The sequence below is a fragment of the Apis laboriosa genome, unplaced genomic scaffold (genome assembly GCF_014066325.1).
Source record: "Apis laboriosa isolate Shangri-la unplaced genomic scaffold, ASM1406632v1 scaffold99_cov153, whole genome shotgun sequence".
Classification (NCBI taxonomy): Eukaryota; Metazoa; Arthropoda; class Insecta; order Hymenoptera; family Apidae; genus Apis; species Apis laboriosa.
In genome coordinates, this window is record NW_025224965.1 from 953,797 (window position 1) to 972,525 (window position 18,729).

General features: G+C 31.8%; 1 protein-coding gene across 5 annotated transcripts in view; it reads left to right on the forward strand.

Moving 5' to 3' along the window:
* The window catches only part of LOC122719704 (neurotrimin-like), a 248,748-nt gene extending 231,370 nt beyond the window's left edge, over positions 1–17,378 (forward strand). For 2 of the 5 annotated variants that reach the window (XM_043945752.1, XM_043945751.1), the window contains exons 6-11: positions 2,126–2,254; positions 5,080–5,217; positions 6,114–6,284; positions 7,125–7,196; positions 7,659–7,727; positions 16,061–17,378. In XM_043945752.1, coding sequence (XP_043801687.1) covers positions 2,126–2,254; positions 5,080–5,217; positions 6,114–6,284; positions 7,125–7,196; positions 7,659–7,727; positions 16,061–16,212 — 731 coding nt within the window. In that variant the 3' untranslated portion in view covers positions 16,213–17,378. Of the gene's footprint in view, positions 1–2,125; positions 2,255–5,079; positions 5,218–6,113; positions 6,285–7,124; positions 7,197–7,658; positions 7,728–9,415; positions 9,482–16,060 lie in introns of those variants that run through there. The other 3 variants (XM_043945753.1, XM_043945755.1, XM_043945754.1) reach the window with 3 other exon arrangements.
* The last annotated feature ends 1,351 nt before the right edge of the window (positions 17,379–18,729 follow it).

Genomic DNA, 18,729 nt, shown 5'->3' on the forward strand with positions numbered 1-18,729 from the left:
CGATTGAATTGCTTGAATACACGTATGTGTTATTAATCAAAATTAGGTATTATCTAATAATAATATGTTCAATTTCACTTAACTGCATTATCACTGAAACGAGCGGATGTATCTAGAACATGATAATTCTGTAACATTACAACGCTCTATATTTGTAAAATTATCTGGTACTTTCCTTTTTAATATTATTTATGATAGAAACATCCACATTAATCTAATTATTTTCATAATGTAGAAAAAAAAAAAAATTATCCAATTCGTGAAATCGTATCGAAAAATATATCGTTATCAGTTCCATTGGAATTTTATTGTCTTGGCGAACTTTTCGTTTCGATATTTATTAGAGTGGAGTGAAACCGGAAACGGGACTATTTACGTACATCGTGCGCGGGGTCTCGTTTTGGCTCACGTGCATAATTCGTTGGAACGGATGACCGAGCACAGCCGCAAAATACGGTAAAAGTTACAGGAAAATGTGGAACGCGGAAGTTTTGCAGGTTTGTGCGACTGGCCGGAATGATAAATCGTTTAACGTAATTTAATTATATGCCCGGTGTATAGCGGAAGCGGTGAATATAGGATGGAATAAATAATTACTTTCTACGACAGATATTAATGAGCCGTGGTTATAGATGCATTAGAGAATCAAACTTCGAATCTTGAATGGACGATATTCATATTGTTATAGGAGTAATACTCGCTCGTAAAAAGTTGAGTGGTTCAAGTGGTTTGAAATGGAATTTCGTTGTAATAACGAATGGTAATCAGTCTGAAAAAAGAAAAAAAACAATTAAAAAGACGTTTTAGAATAATGGGGAATATTTTTAAAAGATTAAAGATAGTGAAAAAAATTACCAGATAATATTAAATTTTTTTACCTTGAAAACGAAATATTCTTACAATACTTTACCCATTTATTTTTTAATGGTATATATTTATTAAAAACATCGTATATCCTAATGAGAAACTTTTCTCAACATCAAGCCGAATTAAAAATATTTTAAAAAGAGCAAGAGCGTTCCAAGTTCATCTTAAGTAGATGGAGGTTTCGCGATGCCTTCTGCACTTATAAATTCGGTACTGTCAAAGTAGGTCGTCTCCTCTGAACTTTTAGCCGAACTTTTCAACCTGGAAACTTCGATTTCTCCACAAATAGTGTTACGTCCGAATTTTCACCGATTCGACTTCACCGAAGAAACTTACCCATCCAAAATTGCACGATTTAATAAAAAATTAACTCTAAAAAAAAAAAGCATTTATTATATATATATTAGCAAGTATTTCCAAAATTCTATCCAACGAAGAAAAAATTAATTTGTAATAAATATTCAAACCATATAGATTTTCTATATTTTCTATATTTCGTCCATATAATAAATATTTACTAAATATCTTTTGTTTGGAAAAACATAATTTTTTTTTTATAGAAAATAATGAATGTCATTATTTATTATACAGTTTCTATTATAAATTGATTGAAATGTTACGTATCGAAATTATTCGAGCGACGTATATCGATTTTTAAAGTCGATAGAATAATTATGAGCTGTGGTGTATATTAATAGCTCGAAAGTGACAGAAACATTGAGGTCGCGGTTTTAAAAGTTGCTTATTGGGTCGTGGTATATTTGAGAGATACAGCAATTTAAAATTTCGTACTCATCTGCCAATTTTTCTAAAGAAAAAAAAAGCATACGTGAGAAACATTTATTTTTATTAAAACGAATGAAAATTACGATTATTAAACGAATTATAATATATTTCTCGTACGAAAGAAAAATGTACGCTGCAAAGCAGAAAATAAAAAGTATTTAATTATTTATAAATGTATAATTTATATACATTTCTCTTTATTAAAAATTAATTTTTAATAAAACAAAATTTAGAAAAATATCATCGATATCACTTAATATAAAATTATAAATCCAAATAATCCTCAATAAATCCCCGAGTATCAATACGTTAATAATTTCAAGCATTTTCCTTTCTACGATAAATAGATACTTAAATATTGACACATTAATCAAAATCAATTGAATCTATCTTCCCTTTTAAAACATGAATTAATTGTATGCGATTTATACACTCGAAACTCTAATGAAATATCGGTCTGTTTGTATTATAGTGAATGTCGTGAATGGCGAGGTGTTGCACATCGTGAAGATAAGTCGATTGCACATGGGAGCATACTTGTGCATCGCTTCGAACGACGTTCCACCGCGAGTTAGCCAACGCATATCTCTTCGCGTGCAATGTGAGTATACTGAAATATTCCCTCATATATTCCTCAAATAGTGAAGGAGCGGCGTGTGTGTTTATTGGACTGCTTTATATGCATGTTAATCCTAAACTGCCCCGTTAAATTTTGTGAACGTGTTATATTAACTTCAACCATGCGTAAACGCTTCCCTTTTCGAAACTTTTCAAAAATTGCGTTCGTGGAAAAATATTTGAAGTTGCTTGAATATTTATATCGTCTACCGCTCGCGTTTCCCGCGATTTCAAATATATTTTTGAATAGAAAATTTTCGAAACTGTTCGTGTCAAATTATTTCTCATTTTTAATACGTAATATCATTTTTATTATCGTGTAAAATTTGCTCGCATCGTACAATTGAAACGAGAGAATGAAATTTATAGTGGGATTTATATTGAAATTTTTTTCAATGGGATAAAACGATTTGTATCTCGTTAGCATACATTATAATGACTTTTATTTTGAAATAAATTCATTTTAGATAAAACTATATTTCTTTTCTGATAGAATATAATAATAGAGCAACGTATCATTGATTCTTGTCAATAACAAACAAAATTGGAAATCTTGACTTGGAGAATCATCCCTGAAAATGTTTGAACAATTAGTTGATATATAATATATAATATTCTATTTAAGAAACAATGAAACAAACTAATATAAATGTATATAAGAATTATAGAACAATTATTTCATCCATATAAATTGTTTATTTGTCCGAAACGTCAAATTTCAGAATAAATAATTCTCCACAAAAATTCGATCCAAAGAAAAACTTAATTACAGCAACCATGATATCTTTGAATAGATAAATAATTTTGGACGTAGTGCAATGATGACGTAATGCACAATATCTCGATAAAGAATAATTGTTCTATCCTACGCGATGGATTATGTTGGTTTTCAACGTCTCATTTAGCCAACGATTTACGGCCACCACTTGACCCAGATATGCTCGATGTACCTAGATCCGTTCATCCCCCTCACGGCCGTCACGTTCATCCAGTTTTAGGGTGCGAAACGCGTTTCCGCCCTGTCTTTTCCGACACATTAGCCTCCGTTCTACCGCATGGATGGACACGAGCGTTTAATAATCGGCCGATGAAACGTGAATTACCGTCTTCAAATGGAAATTTTTCATCGAGAATCACGTACTACTCACGTTTAAGTATTTTCCGTTGTCATTTTTTTTAGTTTCTGCGAAGGAATAATTGGATTTGAGATTTTAATCATTTCATGCCCCCTACAAAAAATATTTTATTAGAAATATTTAAGTAATTATTAAATATTTAATATTATATTTTTACATACTTGTCACGTATACTTTCCATATATTATTATAATTGGTAGAACAGATCTTTTAAAAGGTTTCTGTACAATCATCTGTAACATTATCATATCGTTTAACTTATTTAATAGTGAAAACTTACAGTTTTGAACGTAGCTCACGTATCCAATCAATATCATCGATGAGTAAAATTTTTTTTTCCAAATTTTTCGAGTCAGATAGATGATAACCATTCGAAACTCCTTCCCAATATCGCGATCGGCTAATGGTTGTCCCAATATCAACTCGATAATTCAACAAAAACGTCAAGGGAAGAATATTGAATGGACGAAGGACGCCATCTAACAAGAGTGATATCGTCTCGAATATACATGGTGGTAGTAAATTGTGATTTACGTTGCTTCGTAAAAGATGAAACTATGACACGATATTGCGGCCATGGAATATATCTATATTGATCTTGGAGAAGCAAACATCGTATAATAATCGAAAATTCGAGAGGAATTTCACGTTTCATGGAATCATGTTCAAGTTTTTTGAGTGAAACTTTATATAGAACACGTTAGAAAAATGAAGAAAATTAAAGTATATGAAGATGGACGATTATGATTGATTTATTTCATTCGTTTGACTATGATTAACTTACGTTATTTAGTTATTATTAATTCATTTGGGTCATGGATTGATTGATCCACTTCTTTTTTTTTTTTTCGATCATAATTATTCAATATATATCTCTCTGCTTAGTCATGTATGCTTAAATATGACATGCTGGCCTATTTTTATTTGTCTGGCTGATTGACATATTCCACTTATTTGATTAGACCTATCTGGTTTCACTTGATTGATCATGAATGATCTATCCCATTTGTCTAACTATTATTGATTTTGACCTCTCTAATAATTGCTAGTCTATTCTATTTGTCTAAATTAACACGCAATTAATCTATTATTTTTATAATAGATTTGAATAAATTTGAAAAAGTTGATTTTATTATATTTATATTTTATTTTATTACTTTTTAAATATTTTGTACGATTATTTCTTATTACAATTTATGGAATTGATCATTTGCTTCTTAATTATATTTGGAAAATATAATTATTTGCTTAATCAATGTTGATGTGACAAACATATCGAAAAGTTTTAACGAAATTCGTTATAAGTTAATGGATTTTCTAGGATTTACAGAATTGCAAACAGAGAGTTCTGATGCACTAGATTATGCAGTTCGAATAGTTCTAAATTTGGGGAGTACAAAGCGTGGAAAGTTTCGTCGCTAAAGTTCAAAGCTCACCTAATCCCAAAAATTGATCCAAGCTATTTCAAATATCCGCCTTTTCGATTACGTAATTTCCTTATTATCTGGATAAGTAATATGTATTTTCATTCGTTTTATCAATGAAATTTTGATTCTTGAGCAATATTTTATGAAAAGAATATAAACAGGATATTTGAGATTATCCGAAATTTTATTTAAATTAATAATAAAAGAGGAATTAAATATATCACTTACTATTTTTATTGTTGCAGTTCCTCCTATGCTTTCGATACCAAATCAATTAGAAGCGGCATATATTGGACAAGATGTCACGTTGGAATGTCACACAGAAGCTTATCCTACCTCGATTAATTATTGGACGACCGAACGTGGCGATATGATTGTCTCCGGTAATTTTAACTGTGATATAATTATATTTATACTTGATAATGATTATTCGCTACACAAAAAGAACAAAATTTTCTGTATACAATTCTCGAAGAGAGCGTTCTGTAAGAATATTGAAATTTTTATTTAAATTTGAATTATTCCAATAAAATCGATTATATTTTTCATTATATTTTTTAAAAATCATTACTAAAAAATTATTTTAAATAAAATGCAATCTAAATTTATAAAATATTTACCAACAAATGTGCAATTTTATTGCTAATTTCATTTTATATTTATGAATTATATCTTATTGATTATCTTCTTAAAAAATACTTGAAATTTTGTTCTTTACGAAACGATCCCCTTTTATGTTTTGAAGTTTTAAAAAAAAAGTTATATCGATACCATAAATGTATTCCCAGGAACTCTCTACAAAATATAGTTGAGGAAATACTTTGCTATATAGCATTCTTAAAAAAAACTTCATCTACGTGATATAATACTTTATTATATTATATTTTTTTTTATTTGGTATTCAACTTTATGTCCTTTTCTTAACAAATAAGAAAAAGTAATCAGTATCATTTTATTTAATTTTGTAATAAAATAAAAAATTAAAAATTTAATTTTCTTCAATATTTAAATTCTCAAATAAAATTCGCGATTCAAAATAAAATTATATAATAAAATAATACAAGAAATTGCACTCTCGTCTAGTTATTCAACTGCATGCGCGTTCATTTTGTTTGTTTAGCGATAAATTTTGCAGTACACGTTTTGAATACACGTATCAAACACAAGAACGTATGAAATATTCACGCAAGCACTGCTTCGTTCGATATGCCTTGGCGTTTGTTCTCCCATGCATAAACTTTTTCAAACTAGAAAGAAGAACGTGGTTTTATTTGCCTAGGCAATTACCATTCTATTGCAGGCGATAAATATGAGGCGGTGTCCACCGACAACGGGTACAACAAGTACATGATGCTGAAGATTAGAAATGTCGGCCCGAGGGACTTTGGCTCGTACAAATGCGTGGCACAAAATTCTCTCGGTGGAACTGACGGGGACATTAAATTAGATGGTGAGTAATTTCACGTATAATTTTCTCGTACATCGCCATTTTTTTTTTTTTTTATAAAATTTGGATATATTAGCCGAATATTTTAAATCTTAGAGAAGAGAGGAAGATAGATAAAGTGTGTATTAAATTATGAAAATGTGACGAGTCTGAAAAGTAAATTAAAAAATTATTATTTTGAGTTAATTTGTTATATCTTTCGATTAGATTTTCAATTAATTTTGATATAATTAGATGCAACGTCACTGCCGAATTTGTATTCGATTGTATTTGAATTCGTTTTCGTGTTTATTTGAAAATTAAGTAATTCTTTCTTTCTCTTTTTTCTTATATACGACTTTGTATTGAAAAAAATGAATAGATTTTCAATAGATTTTTACGGAAAAAACTCTTATCGTTACCACTCGATGGCTATCGATCGTTTGACGAGGTCAAGCGTCCTTATCTTTTCAACGTGGCTCGTAATTGGCGATTAAATTTACGAAGGATATATTTATCCCGAGAGAGTATACTTTTCCACCTCCTTGGACGAATAAATTGGCTGAAATTAAAAGTTTAACGAGATACGTCGTAATGTCGATTTCTGCGATGTGAATATATGGGAAGGAATTTCACTTCTCACAAATCTTTTCACTTTTGCGATATATTTGTATATATCCTATATACGAATCTTGTAGTCTATCAAGAAATTACAAATCTGCTTAAAATCTTCAATTTAGAAATGAATAATAAAGTAAAAAAGAAAATAGAAAAAATATATTATATCTATTTTACAGAAAAAAAAGTAATGATTTAAAAATTTACTGAATTTATACTCACTAAAGTTCATCTTTTTCTTCACAGAGATTCCAGCACCATCTACGACGTCCACGACACCGCCACCCTATCACGTGACTGCATCGATGAAGAAGAACGGTAACTAACCTCAAATTTATCGGGTATTCAGCCTATTTGCGCTATTTTTTATCCCACATCAAAATCACCACACTAAAAATACATGAATATACCTAAAAGAAAAGTATTCATCTTAATCAAAATTCTTCTGAAGAAAGAACAAAAATATATTNAAAAAAAAAAAAAATGAAAAATGAAAAATGAAAAATTAGACAAAAGTATATTCTAAGAAAAAAGTAAAAAAAAGGAGAAGAGAGCGAAAAATTAGGCAGAATTAGCCGAGCGTTTAATTTTCATTTTTTATAAAACGTCGCACACACACACACACACACGATCTTTGCACAGATATCGTCATCCGTCCACCCTCCTTGCTATTTTTTCCCTTCATCCCCTGAAGCAAGGACATCTATTCCCGTGTCTCTCCATCTCACGATTCATCATAAAACACACCATGTAAAACCGCCTTTGTGTAATGCATTTTAGGTAGAAACGGTAACAAGAAATTACGACAACGACCTATCGACTACGAGGTCGAGGAATGGCGAAATCCAGGTCAGTAAATATCTATTTTAACGCGGGCCGCATACCTCAGGCATTTCCCACGACGATACACCCTGGTGGCTGCCTGTTGTACCGCTTCGTTCGAGTAATTAGCGTAATTAAAACCTCGTCAACGGTGCACATTCGAGGTGGAGAGATTCTCCGGTGAATCCACTAAATTGCCAATGTTCGGTGATCCCCCTTTATCCGTGAACGAATTACTTCACGTTACTTGGTTCCCTTTAACTGGCCGGAATGGATTTCAGAATTACACTTTCGACGACAGTGATTTTACCGATCGCTCCTCTGGTTTCTGCATCGATTTCTTCGTTTTTTCACGTTTTTTTTTCCTTTTTATTTTTTCTTTTCTTTTCTTTCTTTTTTTTTTTTGTAATTTGACTGGATATGCGTACAATATCGATTTCGAGATTCTGAAACAATTTTAAATTGAAACGATTAAATTTGAACAGTGATAGATCAAAAATTTGTACGATTGATTTTATTTAGGGTGAGAGAAACTTTTACAGTTTCTCTATTCTCTATTCTTTATTTTTTCTTAATTTGATTGGACGTGTGCATGAAAATATGTGTAATTGTGGGAACAATTTTAAAATTGTATAATTTGTGGGGACAATAAAATTAAATTTATGATGAATTTAATTTTCTTGCATTTATTTATCTAATAGTTTAAATTCTTCTTATTTGTCTTCAATTTAGGTAAAAATTTGTATGGTTTTTTGGAATTTGTATTTATATTTATAAATTGATTTAAAGGAAAAGTGAATGAAAGAAATTTAAATAGTATAACAAAATATTTTGATTGAAAATAATAAGAGATAAAAATGATATAATATCGAGGAGGGAAAAATTTAATTATCGTCCACGAAACTTTTATAAGTATAGTAAAGTTAAAATACGATGAAATGGAATGGAAATTTTCATCTGACAGTTTACTGGACGAAGAACGGAATAGAGAGTTGTATAGACATTGTTGACATTAGTTTGCGCGATTCTGAGTTGCAGGGAATTTGTAATCCGATTGTCGCTGCAAAATTGATTTTCACGAAGTTACTAATTAGTTTCTATCCGTCAAACGTCGACATTTTCTTGCACATCGAACTTAAATGTTCATATATCTATTTGCGAAGTTCAAATTGAACCGGAAGTATTTTTCAGACGCGCCAGCTCGAGAGAAACTTCAGATCCAAAGATATCAACAATAGTTGGCACTAGTATGAACTTCTTTTTCACCGCTCAATAAGTGCTTTCACTTTAGTTCAAGAGTCTTATATCAAGAATCCCTACTTTAGCTGGTTTATTGATCGAAAGAAATCGTCAAAAAATAACGAAACTTTTAACTTTTACTTAAAAAGATTGGAAATTACAGTAGCTTTCAATATTTCATTTTTTTCCCAAACTGGAAATTATATCAGAATCTATCTGGATTAAAAAATTAGAATTTGTAGAAAAATTTTTGAAAAAATTATTTAAAAAATTCATAATCTCGATAAATTGATTTAAATATAAATTTAATCCTCAATAATATAGAAGAAAGATCTTTCGATTTTCATTCTTTTTTTCTTTTTAATTTACATACGATATTTGCATATTATATATTATTTAATTAAATTCATTGATTTAATTTTCATTTAAATTGCATAAAGATTGCAAATATGAATTTAATAATTATTGTCCAACAGATTTTTAATTATTTTAGAACAGAAGACGGAAAAAGGAATTCCTGTTGAAATACGGGTTGGTTATTTAAGTCGGAAAACGAATTTTCCCTACCGTTTTATTTTCTTATAGTTACCAGTCTGATTCGAGGCGGTGCCGTTTAAAGTATCGCGTAGCTTATGAATATTAAACGTCGTAATATCTTATGAATACGCATGAGAAGAGCAATCCAGCGAGTTTAACTACCGTTAAATTTCGAATATCGATTAAAAGTCTAAATATTCCATAAGGAAATAATGCATTAATGTAGAATTACGTATGCACTAAGTATGTACATTAACTACAATTAAGAAAGAAATAAATTTCTTTGATTCGTTTGAATAATTTCTTTCAAATAATTACACCACGTAATATTAATCCATGACTGATGACCACACGTTTCATTTCTAATTCTTCGTCGTTAATTGAAACGACATAAAAATATTAAGAATTAATTAAACAATCACGGTATTTCAAAGTGATACCATGAGAAAAAAGTAATCAAACTTTCTGTAATTTTGGTCTCAAATTAAACCATTAATCGATGTGTTAAAGCATAAGTTATTCTATTTAGAATCGATTCTCTTTAAACTCTCAAATTTATCAGAGTATTGTCACAAAACATGCGGCATCAAAAATCGAAGAGGGTCCTTTATAGATAAATACAAAAAAAAAAAAACAGTCGAAAAACAGCGAAAAATGCAACAAAATTTAAAATGGCTGAACGCATGCAAAAAAATATGAAAAAAATCTTTCTCATCTTTCTTGGAAGAATTTAATAAGAAAAATTCTTGCCTCTATCTCGTTTCCTGTCATCGTATCTCCACTTTCTTCCCTCTCCTTACTAAAATCACACACCAGCCAAGATTTGAAAATACCGACAATTAATAAAACCGCGTATAAAATAAAACGAAGATAAAACGATATTAACGCTGCATACCGATAAATTTGCAGCAAATGGCACGGACGTCAAACTTCTCGAATTCAATTTCAATGACTTTGTTGAAAGATTCCTCGGGAGTCGGCCTCACCCTTTTCTCAAAGTTTACTTTCAATTAATGAAAAACGAGTTTCGTTTGACCCGCGGCCATCGACCAACCGTCGAAACGTGGAAACGTGCCACCAGAAATTCCACCCGTTTCTTTCCAACCCCTTCCTCCCCTCTCTCTCGCCACCATATCTGGACCCCTTTGTTTGCCTCTTTCTCGCCTTCATTTGTTAAATCGATCGACACCCGCACGTGCACCAAAGTCGAGACCAGTGGCTGCCGGATGAATTGATTCTTATATACCGTGCGAACTTTTATGATCTGTATTCGTCGAGACCTCGATCGACACGGCACCCCAATTCACCCCTCGATTCCAGAGAAGCTTATCCTAATGTCTGACGTGACGGAGGAAAGTTTGGACGAGCGTGTATCGATTCGATTTTCGTTCAAATCGCTTCGATTGGAAGGTAATTTGAAAGGGGGGAGGAATGTGATTTATTTTGTTTTAGGGATAAAATATAGGGATTTCGTTGAACGAATAGTAATTGATTTATAATTCTTCAAATTAAAAATTCGTCTATTGTTATTGTAAAGTTATGTCTTTGTGTTGCATGTTAGATTGAGTAATAAGTTTGTACACTTTTCTTTATGAAAATTGTGCGATAATTATAATTGCGTATATTTTCGATAAAGCTTATGAAAAATCGAAGAATTGATATTTTAAATTATGTTTTTTTGAAAGAAAGTAAAAATATTTTACGCGAGAAGTCATTGTGCAAATTTTAAAAAATTAAAAATATATACGTGTCTTTTTATTTGATTGAAAAATATTGAAGATAAATTGATAAATATAATAATATTAATAATATTGATTAAAGAGAGATACAAAAATTTATTATTTAACTTCATAATATTATATGATAATATTTGGTCTTCTTAATAATATTATCAATAGTTGATCTTTGAGTGAATACTGATATTTTTCTTTCGTTAAATAAGCGAACTAAATTATTTAAATTAATAATAATAATTTTGTTCAAGTTGTTTCTATGGTTGGAATGTTTAATAATTTTCTATTTATTCATCAGTAAACACTAACATTAGATGAACCAGCAGAAAAATTATACTTAGAGATTTCAGAATATTTGATCGCGTTTCTATCAATTAAATCGAAATCAAATTTGTTAGATTTTTATATTTTTAAATTAAATATATTGTCCAATCAATCGCAAATTTCGTTGTTTCTTTTTCTGAAACTAAATATCTTTATCCCTTCTCTTTTCTTCTCTTTAACAAAAATCATACATATCTTTTTACAATACTTTCCTCTTCTCTCGAATAACATGTTCAATTATTATTAAACATAATCAAAATCAATCTAATCTCGAAACTTCAAAAATTACTTCATTCTCAATTAATACGTTCATTTCCAATAAAACCAGCCAGCAAAACCACAAAAATTTGCAAAAAAATAAAAATCCTGCGCGAACTCATCGACCAATAATCACAAGTTTCCAAACAATTATTCCCAATCTAGTTTCATTCCAGATATAAAGTTTGTTTAATTGGCGGTCGCGTGATAGAGGCGATTGGCGCGATTCTGTCACGGAATCGGGGGCAAACGAAAGAAACGATGGAAACAGGGGCGGTGTAGAACCGGTAAAGACGTTGTTAAAGTGTTGGAAAACGGTTCGTCTGTCGCTGTCCATGCGGAAAGTCACGTAGCGTGGATTTTACTCGTAGGTGGGAATAACTTTTTCCCGGGCGGACGTGCGATTTCGACGTCCCTTTCTGGGGAACGAGCCAAAGCGGACGCGGCCGAACTACTCCTGAGGAATGCTGTGAATTCGCCACGACTGTTCCTCGTTCGTTTTTGAAATATAAAAAAAAAAAAAACTTGCTAGTTTCGCACCGCCTTGCGTTTTTATACGTGTCTTTTTTATTTCCTCTCCAATAACAAAATAAACGATTACCTGAATTCTTGTTATCAAGAAATTTCGTTTAATTTTGTGATTCGTGGAAAGAGGATTGAATTGAAAAATATGAGATGATGTAATATAAATTGCATTTACAGAATTTTGTTTAAATATTCGAAGATCCATAAGAAATTACGTAATAATATATTGCTAAAGAAGAAGCAATTCGAAATCAATTTTCTAACCAACGATAATCACGAAGGCACTGATAACAATTCCATAAAACAAATTTTGTATTATTCCTTAAAAAGTAAGGACTATGAACGAAAGGAACGAGAGATTAAATCGTTTCGATGTCCGTTTCACGCGGGGATGTTCGACAGATATACGTTCCTGTCTACATATCAAACAGCTCGCTTTCCATTCGCGCGATACCTGTATGCAGATCGAAGTTGGTGTCGGGTTAACAGGGGTAAACGTACATATGTATCGACTTCTTCCCCGGTTGATATTCATGTATTCATAGCCAACAACATTACCGGATTTGTATTAGCGCCACAGGTGGCGGTGTTGATCCAACATAGATCGGTCTGTAAAACTTAGAACAACCGGCCAATCCAATCGAGTGGCGAAATTGAACGGGGAGAGAGGAAGATTCGTGCGCCACTGAAAAGAATCGAACTCGCCGTTCGTAAATTACGTATTTATTGCGACGAGTATCCGCCAGATACGATACCCCAAGGAATAATTTAATAAATTGTTTTCCCCTGCCATATCGCGATCCATCAAATTTCACGAAATCTCGTAATTCCGACGCCGTATCCCCATACGCCGCCATCTTCGTTGACCGATTCACCTCAGCTTTTCATCCGCCACTCTAACGTTTCTCATCTGGATACGAATATTCAGAAGATATTTTCCAACGAATTCTCGATTGAACGAATATTTTGATACGTTTTGTTTGATGGGTTTCACGTTATACGATCAAAATTAAAGTCGATTTTAATTGTAGGTTAGTTACTCTTTAGGAAATCACGAATAATTATTCTGGTGGAAGTTCAGTCGTATTTCCTAGAGTTTTTTTTTTTATTTTTTAATAAGTTATTGTGTCGTAGATTTATTTTTATAGGGATAAATTAATCTGCATGTATCTTTAAAATTCTAAATTGGTTAATAAATTGAAAAGTTAAGTTTATTTTATAGAGTTAATGAACAAGTTTATTCGACAAGCATGAATTAATTTAGGTCAATCTTTTAAATTATTTTTAAAATATTATATCGAGCTTTGAAGGAGTATAAATATCTCCACAATTCGTGTCACATTAATTTTATCAATTATTTTATCCTTCCTTTCATACCGTTTCCTTCAAAGATATTAAATCATACCGTATATATAATTAGAAATTGTCTGATCGATCGTTTCTTTTAAAGATATCGTTGAATCAGTCGGATTTAACAGGCTCCGGATGATATCTAATGGAGTATAAATTTATTTAGTCTTCCGCTGGCGAGCCTTTTATCTCATTAAAAAGGGATTTGCGCAGACCAAATATCCTAGAGATTCCGAGAATTTGGTCGAATTTAATTCCGAGACGCGGAAGAGCTTCGAGCTTCCGCCCTCCATTCGTATTATCCGTAACTCCTTGTATTTATCTTCTCTATCCCAACAATTCTCATACTCGCTCATATATTTTTGTTGTCGTTGAAAGATCGACCATTTTATGGGACAATCCTCGTGTATATCTAAAACACCATCGACCATTCATTTTGTTCTTCGAATGCCAGATGTACAATTTTAAAAAGTGTTTTTAATTTTTAATTTTTTAATTGAAGGATATCGTCAAATTCGACAAATTTTTTTCAATTATGCGAAAAGTAAGCATAATTTTTTTAGCCCTTTTTTCATATTATTATACTTATATTGATTTAACGATTTTTGGATTTTTCTTTCTCTTTCAATAATTCGAAATGGAAAATCTGGCCAGAAAATTTGTATAAAAATAAAATAAAACTCACGTTCAATCGTGAGCTCTTTAATAAATCGCTCGTATTATCGGTGGTTAAACACAAGCATTGAACTCGAAAACAGTTTTTCGAACTGGAAATTTGCCTCTGGTTAAAAATAACACAAGGATATTTACTTTTACAACAGAGAATCTGTAAACAATGGCTCACGGCCAATTCCTTCTATTTCAAATTGAAACAAAATTTTTACTCGTCCATCGATTCTAATAAAATCCAGTAATACTCATAAAATGAAAATAATTTCTTATTTATTTGTTTCTTTCCTAGATTCTGTATTTCATATTTTGTATAACATTTCTAAATTCTCTATTAGAATTCTTTATTAGAATTCTATACTCTATACAATTAAATTCTTTAGATTCTTTATCGAAAATCGATATTAAAACCTAAATTTCTTGAATATTATCACGATCTAATTTTTTTAGATTCTATATCAAAATGCAAAATCTCTAGATTTATATCCCCCACTAAAAATCCCCAAATTCTATATTACAAATTCCTTGAATTCTAAAACATCACATCGAGCTATTTTCACAAAATTCAATATTTTCTTCTCGAGCAATTTACACTCTCTTCATCTTTGACACCAAGTTCACCAAATTCCCTCGTTTTTATTTAGAACTAAAATCCTACTACTACTCTCGAGGTACAGAAAAGAATTTCCAATCCTTTTGTACACGATGAAAGTAAGATGAAAAGTAGCCTTTCTTGTTTTCCCCTTTTACGGGCACACGACACGTTCCCTTTTCCTCCTATTTCGTAAGATGGCGGCGTTACGCGGGGATCGTTCCCACGGCGGCCATTGAAATTCGGAGTTAACGGCGGTACGAATTGGTTTCGCGCATTCATTCCCTATGAAACTCGAATCACCGTCGCATTGTCCGGTCGAAATCCTTTCAGAAACGCTATCAGCATTGTTCGCACGATCACCATCCAAACCTTCGATTATCCGGCCTGTGCATTATAATCGAACGCCCCATTATTCGAGCAACATGTACCTCGGCCGTACCTCGGCTTTGTTGTACACTTATTTCCACGTGTTCGCCACGTCGTATCCCCTCTCTCGTTCTTATCGTCAAGGGATTCCAAAGTTAATTCCGCGGGAGGAACGGTTTAATACGAGAAAGTAACAAAACAATGCGGCGATTACGCGGAACGAGTGAATTTGTCGCGTTTTGGACGATGGTGGCTTAAAATTCGATCACAATAGGGAAACACGACGTTTATAAATTAGTGTTGCGAACGATTGTCTTTGAATACGTCATTGTTGGATATTGGGAACAATGTTTCAATGTACGTATTTGTCGAACACGTTTTATAGAGAGTATTGTTGGTAGTAAACTTGTCGATTTCTCGATTAACTTATGATCGTTGCGTGGAAAGAGTTGTGGAATGTATTTGAAGAGTGTTCTTTTGATTTCTTTAGATATTTGAGAATTAAACGAATCTACACAATTGGAATTATCTTCGATTATGAATTATTCACTTATGAATTATCCTTAAACTCTTTCGTTGTTGGAAAAACTGTAAGATCGATATCTAAAGAATCGTTTAAAATTTATAATCTTTCTGATTCCGTAATTATTATGATTAGAAAAATAATGTAAATAAAAAAAAAAAAGAAAGAAAGAAAGAAAGAAGGAGAGACAATTTCATACATACTGGACGATTCGTGCACAAGTAGATGTGTTTGCTTGCAGATTATGACAGAAATTACAATCCGCCATCAATGAGGCCGCCAGGCGAGCTTCCGGTCGACGCTTTAAGTCCGGGTGTCTCCCATCGGGCTCAGCTCGTCCTTCATCTTTTGGTGAGTCTGCTGTCACTGCTTCTTCCAGCCATCAGAAGGTGATTCTCACGTCGCGGGAACGGGGCTTCCAGTTCTAGTGTTTATTGGACGGTGACCAGACCGGAGGCGGCTGCTACCAGTTTCCGGTACGCCGGCTCCGGCTGGATGATGGACGAGTGCGACGAAACAAGGCGCGCTTGAAATTATTTTCATACTAAACGTAGACGTATACAGAGAGCAAAGAAGATATATATATATATAATATATATAAATATAAATAAATATATATATATATAAATATAAATATATAAATACAAAAAAAATATAATATGTTGTGTAAGTATACTTACAGTGAGTATGAAGGAAATTCTTAGGCTTTTATGAATGACGATGATTTTGTGGCGCGCGACATCTTTGCATATTCGAGAAAAGACTTCATCCTCTCTCTCGTGACGCCTCGTGAATCGAGGTTTAGAAGAAAATAAGAGGGAGGGGGAAAAAAAAACTTTTCGTATCGACTAGACGAATTTTTCTGATTACGAACGAGAGGGTTTCATCAGCCAATGTTTTTCAGCCGGTATCAACCGCGACACGTCGATATTCCGAGGAAAAATGTTCAAGGGTTGTGTCGTCTCATATTAACGCGTTGCCGCTTTAAATGTTCCGCCAAAAATCGAGTTTTATAATCAAACGTGTGTCGCGCGAATTTTTCTCGAGGCGACTGAGAATCATTGGCGCTGAAAAAAAAAAAAAAGTAGTTTCGTTAGTTTCGTAAGAATGCGCAAATTGTCCGAATCGAAACGAGAATCGAGAGCGTTTCGTCTAACTTACTGTGTAAATATCATTGATTTTGATAAATCTTTGAGATTTTGTCAGCGTTCTAGGTATCTCCTTTCCTAATGTGAATTACTCGAGGTCTCATTTCATTGTCGCTGTATCGTTCGCGTTGCTTAACGAACAAAAAAAAAAAAAAAGAAAAGAAAGAAAAATCACCTTTTTTAATTTTATAACACGCTCCCTTCGCGAGAACGTTGATTCGTTTAATTACCATAAAGGAACAATTAAATTGTCCTGGTAATAAATCCCAAAAACCGACGAGATGACAGAGTACGTAAATTCATTGGGCGAGATAAGAAGATAAAAAAGTATTATTTTCAGACGATTTTACGTACTCTTCATCTGAAAAACCGATCTCATTGCTCGTTAAACGAACAACCAAGACACTCTTGCACTCTGATTGAATTAATATTATTGGAGAATTTTAAAAATAACCAAAGATATTAGATTTGACAAATTTAATAATAAAATGAAACTTTTCATAAAATAATTTTGAATAGCAATTTCAAATATTTCAAAAATTTTCATCTAATAATTATCCAATTTCATATATTGTCGTCCTCATTCTTAATCTTACACGTTCTATTATCTTTGAAAAAAAATTTAAGATTCATAAAATTCAATATTAACAGTTATATTGGATTTCTCAATAAAATTTTTATATTATGATAAATTTCTAATCTTTGAATCAATGAGATAGTTAATTAATTTAGAAGAAAAAAAAATGGAGAATTGAAGAATCGTTAAGAGCAGAGTCGACGATATAATCTACATAATTTGTATTTCGTCAATTCACCAATACTATTAATTTTTAAATTATTGTGCAAGAGGATCTAGCGTTATCGACATTCCTCATCGGTCGTCCGCGTTACACGACTACACGATGGATATTAGTTGTACTCTAGTCGAGCGAACAAGGCACAACTGTATTTCGATACATGTAATAATATATACGTACGCATGAAAGAATAAATGAAAGCATAACTATAACATTATACACATGAACATATACTACATATATATATCGAATCGTAGTTGTGTTGGGATACAAAAAGCGCTCTAAAGTTTCATGATGATTAGCTATTCGATTGGCGAAACCGTGCATGCACTTGATGCGAAAATGCTAGTCATATATATACGTAACCAATAAAATATGGCGGACGCGTTCCAGAATGCGGTTACAGTACTCTCTCTAAATAAGGCTCCTCTAAATTAAACTTCTTTCTCGTTCGAACATTTTTCCACGACACCATTTTCTCTGAAGAGTTCATAAAATGATGAATGACTTCATCATAATTTCATGATTCGATCTTTTTTATGTAATTGTTCTGTAATGTAATTACAGATATACAATTATATAACGTAACATTTCATCGAAGAAAGTATAAATTTAATCAAAGAGAGAGAGAGAGAAAAAAAAGAAACACTAAAAAAATTTTTAAAAGATTTCTACTCTTTTGAAAAAAAAACAAAGGTTTTTTTAATATAAATTTTCTTTTAACTTAAAAAACGACTCTTTAAATAGAATCCGCGGATGGAAAGTAAAAATTTAAAAAGCAAGTTACAGCTTTGAAAGTTTGTGCAAATTTTATACTCGAGCTACTCGCAGGGTATTGGTGGAGATATTATATTTCCTGGAAAAATATTCTCTTCGATATCACGATCAGTTTAACACACTTAGTGTGGACGTACCCATTATAGAGATTCTCTATCTAAAAAACATTTTGCGATACGTATATCAAA